Source organism: Suricata suricatta, unplaced genomic scaffold, assembly GCF_006229205.1.
Source record: "Suricata suricatta isolate VVHF042 unplaced genomic scaffold, meerkat_22Aug2017_6uvM2_HiC HiC_scaffold_24, whole genome shotgun sequence".
In the NCBI taxonomy this organism is placed as follows: Eukaryota; Metazoa; Chordata; class Mammalia; order Carnivora; family Herpestidae; genus Suricata; species Suricata suricatta.
This window is the reverse complement of record NW_021869325.1, coordinates 327,392-335,977: the sequence shown is the minus strand read 5'-3', so window position 1 is coordinate 335,977 and position 8,586 is coordinate 327,392. Positions and strand designations below refer to the sequence as shown.

The 8,586-nt window shown below is 36.6% G+C and overlaps 1 protein-coding gene across 1 annotated transcript in view; it reads left to right on the top strand.

Moving 5' to 3' along the window:
• Window positions 1-383: 383 nt before the first annotated feature.
• LOC115284869 (angiopoietin-1) overlaps window positions 384-8,586 on the top strand; it is a 232,831-nt gene continuing 224,628 nt past the window's right edge. Inside the window, exon 1 of the mRNA XM_029931334.1 lies at window positions 384-730. Coding sequence (XP_029787194.1) covers window positions 434-730 — 297 coding nt within the window. The 5' untranslated portion in view covers window positions 384-433. The remainder of the gene's footprint in view (window positions 731-8,586) is intronic.

Here is an 8,586-nt window from a genome sequence, read left to right as displayed (position 1 = left end):
CAAGTCATCTTGTGAAAGGCTGCCTGCTTCCAGCTTGGCTTGGATGTGCAACCTTAATAAAACTCACTGAGGTCTGGGAGAAAATAGCAGATCTGCTGCAGATAGGGTAGGGGAAAGGGTCTAGAATATGTACACGCAGCTGACTCAGGCAGGCTCCACGCTGAATAGTCACACAGAGAGGAAACAATAAATCTCAGCTACTATGCAATAAATATCTCAAGGAAACTACCATTACAGTGAAATAAAAAAAAATAACATTTTTAGAACAAAGCTAACAAATGGCTAGTTTTCTGTGATTCTTCTTCAAAAGTTTTCTTTGAGGGGGATAAAGTCAAACAAACAAGCAGTTTTACCTAAAATAAAGACTAGTTTAAAGGTCAGAAGAAAGAAGCAAGTTTTGCGAGAAGCACAGAAGGAGAGAGCTGGCAGTACAATGACAGTTTTCCTTTCCTTTGCTTTCCTCGCTGCCATTCTGACTCACATAGGGTGCAGCAACCAGCGCCGAGGTCCAGAAAACGGTGGGAGAAGATATAACCGGATTCAACATGGGCAGTGTGCCTACACTTTCATTCTTCCAGAACACGACGGGAATTGTCGTGAGAGTGCGACAGACCAGTACAGCACAAACGCTCTGCAGAGAGATGCTCCACACGTGGAACCGGATTTCTCTTCCCAGAAACTTCAACATCTGGAGCATGTGATGGAAAATTATACTCAGTGGCTGCAAAAAGTAAGTGATTGCTTTCAGTTTCTAATTGCACAGAGCCTTTTCCGTTCTGCAGTGCAGCTAACTTAGAGTTCCTTAGGGGGCATTTGCGTGTTTACCTTTTGCTCCGGGGTGGGTGGGGGGAGGGAGGCAGTGTTTGCAAATGCAAGCCGGCTGGCTCCCAGTGACTTCATGGGTGAGCCAAGGTTTTTAGGCTAGTTGTGCAAGCCTATGAAGGTCTGGTGGCAACCCATTTATGTGCCTAGCAATGGCACATTTTATTACGTTTCTGGTTTCCTCTTATTTAAAATTTAGCTTGGTTTTTCTGACTGTCAAAGTCCAACTTGGGGAGAAAAAAAAGCCTGTGTGTCTTGAGAAAGTTGGTGAAAAAAGAAAACAATAATGGCAATACTAATTTAGAATCAAATCGATTTCACGCCGGGAAATTTTGTGCAGCTAGGGTGAGGAATAATCACCAAACACTTATTTTTCTCAACTTTAGTAAAGTTAATGTGAAATGAGAGTAAGTATAAGGTATGATATATGGGCGGAGAAATTGTGCAAGTATATATAAAGGCAACTTAATTTTAGCAAAGAGTAGAATAGTAGAGGACAGATTTATGTTATATATTTTTTCCATCCCTGTGAAAAAAAATCCTGAAGGTAAATTTTAATGTGAACTTCTCAGGAAGAGGTGTTTACCCAGTGGGAAAGGAGAGATTGAGCTGGTGGTCGTTGTTTCCAGAGGGCGCACCTGCAGACTGGAGCTGAACACGTGTAGGCTTTGCTACAGTCCTGAAATACCTCTTCTCTCAGGACATTCTAGTAACCACAGTGCAGCCAAGTGTCCAGATGAATGTTAATATTGAATATGTGGTTAATCCCAATTTATAAAAACCAAAATGCACATTTCATTCAATTTTTCTCTATAAACCATTTAAAAGTTTTTGTTGAAAATATGTCTATTAAAACATGACCATACTTTTCTGCAGCTCCTTCTTTCTTTGCTCTCTGTTTAATTGTGTAACAGGTAGACAGCAGATTACAAGTGTAGACAACTGTGTCAGATAGAAGGGTGGCAATGTCACATTTGTGATAATTCTTTTCTCCTGGAGATCTTTGCTAAAAATTCATTTGGTGCACATAGGTAGGAACATAGCCAGTCCAGTCTTCTTTAAATTCGTATTTTAACAGAGCAAACACTTTAAGAAGATAGACAAAGGGCAAATGCTCTGTTTTTCCTCCCTGAGTTGTCACGCTTACTTGGAGCACTGCCTGCTTAATCATGCAAGTAATAGTTATTCTACTTTTGTCCACTAGGGACTGAACTAGGATCACTGATACTTTATTTGACAAGTTAACTGAAACTTGGTAGTTTCAGAGTTTCCAAAACTTGGTAGTTTCAGAGTTTCCAAACCTAGAACTGTAGTTAATCTTTTTATCGTAGATTACAGGTGAAAAAGATCAATAGGGGCAGAAGAATAGAAAGCAAACAAAATTCTGCAGCCTTTGGATAATTGAAATTTAAATTTCAAGCACTAATTAAAGCAGTAGTTTGTAACAGGATATCTGTTTTTTCTTTGGCAAAATATATTTTAATAGTAAATTAATTTGGTTAAATTGCTTATTACCATTCTCATTATACCACCTACATAGTTTTATAATGAGAATTCAGTCATTATAATTAGTCTGAATACTTTGAAGGGGCTGGGAAGGAAATTTAGTCCCAAATTGTCCCTTGAATGTAACTTGAATGTTATTCTACCAAAATGTAATATTTTGTTTATGTGAACCATAGAGTCATAATGGTGATTCAGACATAGTAATGCATATTTTTTTGTTGCTATGCAGTGATTCAGCAGCAATAGGATAAATACATGATTCTGTTGGGCTTATGTCATGCACATGTTTCATATGTTAATTTATTGTGTGAAATAAATTTGATTTTTGTTTGCATTGTTCTTGGTCAGTGATTATAGCATAGTTTTCAGATTATGGCCAAGCATAACTATGCAAATATTCTTTGGTTACATTGACCCTTGCGAACCTGAATTGAGCTGATTATATGCTGAAAATGTCCCTGTTGGTATGAGTCAGAGCCTTTGGCTTGACTATTGTCTGTTTAAATTTGCATATCTTTTGTCATCGTTAATGCGATTGGTAGGAGGATCAAGAAACCAAATAAATTCTTTCAGCAAAGAACTTGTTAAAAAGCTCTCTCAAGTTTCCCTTAATTAGAGGATTTTTTTAACTTCAGGTTCTAAATTTCTTGTAATGTATTTTTTTTGATAATTCAAATGGAAATCTTTTTACTGTAACTATTTAGTATGCTTAATACTGCAAGTTGTACTACTTCTATTTTGATTCCCAATAGATGTGTTAGGATAAAAAGCAATGCACTGTAGAAACTGAGGTTATCAGTGTAAATGCAATTAAATCATCCATTCAGCAAAATAATTAATCAAAGCATGGTGATTATTATGCAGCTCATGGCATCACTACCAGGAAAGTTTTTGATGTAGGATGTGTGTTCCAAATGCTAGATGCAGACAGATGATAATTTATGTTAATCTGATACCTTCCATGAAGTTTGGTAAACTGGATTCTTTTACAAATAGTCTTCACGTGACATTAGCCCTTACTTACATCTTACATCTCATTTCTCAACTTTTCTGGTCTTGCAACTGAACAAGATGAGAAGTTAGGTATGTGAGGGGGCAAATGATGTGTGTCAGTCATCATAAGTGTTAGAACTGTTTCGGTACTTGTGTCTTGGTATAATGGGTGTCATTCAAGGAGATCAACGTTACGTAGTAACCTGTCAGTTAACACCACTTGTGAGTTAGGTTGCTAGCATTATTCTTGCTTGTCAGATGGGGAAGAATGATATAAATCATATGCTCAAAAAGGACTGTTTAGTCAGGTAAAACACTTGGGCTGTGTGTCTAGATCCTGTTCTCTTCAATTGTATATTTCTCTTCAGAATTATCAGCATACCATACCAAGTACCTGAGATGACCACGTCTTGGGATAGTAACAATAAGTACAAATGGCCTTGTGTCTTTGCCACTCTTATTTGACTTATTTCTACCTTTCTTTGACAGAAATGTCTAATCTTTGATGTCACTATATCCTGTGCTTCTTGAATTATTATTTTCTTTCGCCTCTATCCCAAAGGTTCACAAATATGTATATGTATATGTCTTTTGCCTTTCCCAAATGATTCCTTTTGTTGTTGTTGAAAGTATAAATTGAGTAAAAAACATGCCTTATAACAGAGAACAAGGGTCTAGGTACTGTAAATATTTCATGCTAGGTAAAATTGATGAATTGATGTTTATTAGTAGAAAAACTAGCTATGAATTGCCATCCAAAATATTTTAGTAAATGAGAAAGTTTTACTGGAACATTTGGCTAAGTATTTCTATTGACAGCAATTTTTGACTAATAACATCCTCTACTTATATTTTTTATTTCTTTTGGATGTACACTTTACCTCCCTAAATAGATTGTCATTTAGTTGTCATTTGGGCAAGCACATTTAGGCATCCTACAATTACTTTTGTCTTGATATTAACCAAAACTATATTGAGTCTAGAGTAGGTGGTTACTAATTACCCGAATTGTATTTAGCCAGTGATCTAGGATCTCAAAAACTTGTACATTCGCTCCATCTTGTCCACTTAATTATTCTTTAAGTCTCAGCTTTGTTACCCACTTCTTTAGGACAGGAACCTGCATTCCACTTCTCCTCCCAGTTCTCCCCTGTTTTCAGAATCCGTTCTTTGCGTGTGCCATGCTAGCACTGCACTTCTTGTCCTTTTCACTATTTGTTTGCAGGCTGTTTTCCTACTCAGAGTATGAGTCCCCTTGAGCATAGTGAATAGTTCTCTATCCATGTACTGAAGTGCTTATTGAAGGTTTGAACAATATCTCTGTTATCATAATATAAAAGTAAAGGATATCAAGTGCTCCAGTATGTGGGGCTGGAATAATGCAAATTAAGAGACCTTCTAACTGCTTTTAGATGCTAAAATTTGCTTAAATCCTTTGTGCTAGTTTACTTGAAGGTCATTTAGACCTTCCTTTGGGAGAACAAAATAATTTTGGACTTCCAGACCGGTAGGCAACAATTTACTGCATACAATAATGATATATATTTGCATATAATATGTGCACATGTGAATCTAAGTAATTGGAAATGACTTTGCATGTGTACATTGTTATGGTGGCCGGTGGATGTTCTGGATTTTATTTGCACTTGTGGGGGTGCTTCCTGAATGTGTGAAATGAGCAGACAATTGACAACTATATTTTTAAAAATTTGTCACTAAAGTTGAAGAAAATATGCATATATAATTTATGCACAGAGATGGGGAAAAATGATAGTTGTCAAGAAAGTTTAAAGGAATAGTTGTCTTATAAATCCAGTTGTAGAAATGTCCCTACCAACTTCATCTGAGATCAACTCTTGGTTTTCAAGCCAAGTAGGGAGTAGTCCATGTATTAACTTTTCAGTGAATAGTTAGGTTTTATCTGTTCTTGTTGTATTTTAGAATCAAAAGATCCAAGAAGACAGAAAAAAACCTTTCTGGGCCCTAGAAGTTGGGCAGTTGGAGCTATATAGTCTTTTGGATTTCTCTGTAGGAAGAAGCAAGCCTCTCTTCAAACTGTCTGCATTGGCAGATTGCAGGTGTTTTGGACTAGGGCAAGTAGGTCCTTCCCTAAGGGTGATTGCATCTCTCCTTTAACCTTGACCATGCCATGTCACAGAAGCCTTTTTTAAGTAGCACCAATCTCATAGGTAATTATTGGTTCAGTGTGATCTGAAATGAATATGAATGTGTCATTCTCTTCCTTAAAATTTTCCCACAGTTTTTCATTATGTAAGACTAAAATGCAAATTCCTTACATTGAGGCTGTGTATGATTCATCATTTACCACCTTTCCCTTATTCCAGTTACTCAAATGACATTAGTTTTCTTGTTATTTCTCTAACAGACCAGTTTATTTCTGTCTCAGGGACTCTACATGCTATTTACTTACCTAGGAAAATTCTTCCTCCATGTCTTGGCATGAATGGCTTGCTCTTTTTATTCAGGTCTTTGCTCAGAAGTCATCTTGGAAAGTCTTTTCTGAGCACTATTACCTACCATCTTCCTGAATTCTGCTAAGTGACTTTTTGTCATATAATACTGTATTATTTCTTTGTGGCACAATGTGACCTCGTATTGCTTATTATTTGTCACGTTATTTATTTTTTCTCCCTTTACCTGGAATGTAAATGCCAGTAGAGGTCCTTGTCTGTATTGTTCTTTATAGTATACCTATATACACGACACATAGTAGACCATCAATAAATATTTGCAAAATGTATTCTCCCAGACTTTACACTCTGTGAAGTAGAGACTGTGCCTGTCTTGTTCACTAGTTTTTATTTATTATTTTGTCTGTTATTTTCTATAGCAGATCTACTTTTCTAGGACAATATCTGAAACACAGTTGGAAAGAATACTTTTTTTTTAATGAATAGAGAAATGAATGAATTCCATGAGTAGATTTTGGCTCTAAAAATATATGTATGAAAATGAGATACTCAACCATATTCCCTGTGATACTCATCTAACTATGTACTAGGAGAAATTTTAATCTTTTGAGTTTCCATCGTTTATATCAAGGATTAGCACACTATGGCCCTTGAGCCAAATCCTTAATGCCACCTGTGGTTGTAAATAAAGTTTTATTGAAAATATTATATATTTCAATAAAATATATTCAATATTCAATATATTTCAATCCACGCATTTGTCAATAAAGTTTTATTGAAACCAAGCCACACCCATTTCCTTATGTATTGAATATGGCTGCTTTCTTCCTACAAAGGCAGAGTTGAGGGGTTGCTACAGAGACCACAGATCCTAAAATTTAATACCCAGCCCTTTACAGAAAGTTTTTGGACCCCTGTCCTATATCACAAAAGGAATATGGTATTAATATTAGGGCTATTGCAAGGTAAATTGTGAAGTTTGTTGTGTGGGAAAAAGATTGCCCTCCAGGAGGTCAAGTAATCTTTAGGTCCATGCCAGTTGGCAGAGAGCCTGAGTAAGCCATGTCTTGGCTTGGTATCGGGGACATGCTGTGAGGTGACATTTTAGAGGAGTTACAGGCAAGGAAATTTTATGTCTTTCCTTTCCTCTGCTCATCATTATGTGGAAAGAGAAATATTCCAAAAGCAAATACATGTTAGAAAAGAAAATGCACCTAAATAACAATGCAGGTCACCAGCCTCTGGGTTTACAAGGCCTTGGTGCCAGGATTCTTTGCATTATGTACTTGTTTAAGCCTATTGGTTGTGGCATCAACAAGAATGTTGACAAAACATCAGAAGCATTCTGTTTTCGTAGCACTGGGGCTTCAGCTCAGCCTTTTATGTTCAATTTATTTAGAAACCTCTGCTCCATCATTTGTTTTAGATATAAGCATTACAAGTATTCCCGTTTGTGTAGATGTTGGGAAGGGAGGAGCAACAAGTGGTTATTCAGGCACAATTTGCGAAGGTTTCTCAGCCCTGAGCCTATAATTTGCCACTTGAGGAGGTAATTGTTTTCATTCTGCTTTGGCCTTGTCCGCAGTGTAGAGAGCATCCTTTTCCTGAGCCTTGTCTTCTTTTCTTTTTTTAATACCATTTGCTTAGATGCACAACCCTAATTACATTCTGAGTCATCCTCGCCTTTTGTTCCAATACAAGATTATCGTTTGCTGTGAAGTTGGGAAGTTCCAAACCCCCTTTGGTTCTAGCCCCATGGTCAGAGAAGGGAGGGCCTCTTAGTGTTTAAATCTCTTTACAAAGTGTACAAAAGATATGCCCCCTCCCTTATCAAAGAGGTTTCTAAAGAATGAGGCACTCCATGGATTATCTTTTCTTTATATTTTGAGACTCTGTACCTAAACACTTTTCTCTAATTCTTACACAGAAATATCAGAAGTAAGAGGTTTTTGAGTTTGTTTGATCTTAGTTGCCTAGCCAAATGATCTGATTTCTTTCTTCAAACATATGAAAAGGTAACATTTAACAGAGAAAATGGTATAAAACATAGAGCCCAGCACAACCCTACTGGTAGATAATAATTTAATCAATAACATATTTGGACATTTGCCTATTTACTGATAAGTGCTGGAGAATATAGAGTATAACAGATATAATACATGTTACTTGTATATACATGCTACATGACTACAGGTTACTTATTACAGGTCTCCATTGGCATGTAGTTTTTCAGTCTGTATTGAATTATTGAAAGAGCATGCAAATTAGCATAAGTATCAAGCTATACCTAAACTAAATCAGTAGCTGAAATATTAGTAATATGCAAATAGAGCCACCAAACTCGCTGGTGTCAGATTGTTAAGCTTACTGTATATTTCTGTGGAATTGCTGATGATAATTTTGAAAGATGGTCTGTTTGAAAATTTAGTTACATGTATAGTTTAACTCATTAGGATCATGTAAGCTGAATGAGTTGAATCATAGTACTAGACCCTAAAGATTATTAGAGGGTTTCCATTCTCAGAGAATTAATACATATTTTAAAACTCCAAAGTGATGGACATTTAGGAAAGAGCCTAAATGTCCATCACCTGATGAATGGATCAAGAAGATGTGGTATATATACACAATAGAGTATTACATGGCAATGAGAAAGAATGAAATCTGGCCATTCGTAGCAAAGTGGATGGACCTCGAGGGTGTCATGCTAAGCGAAGTAAGTCAGGCAGAGAAGGACAGATACCATATGTTTGCACTCATAGGTCTAACAGGAGAACAGGAGAAACCTAATGGAGGACCAGGGGGAGGGGAAGAGGGAAAGAGATTTGGGGAG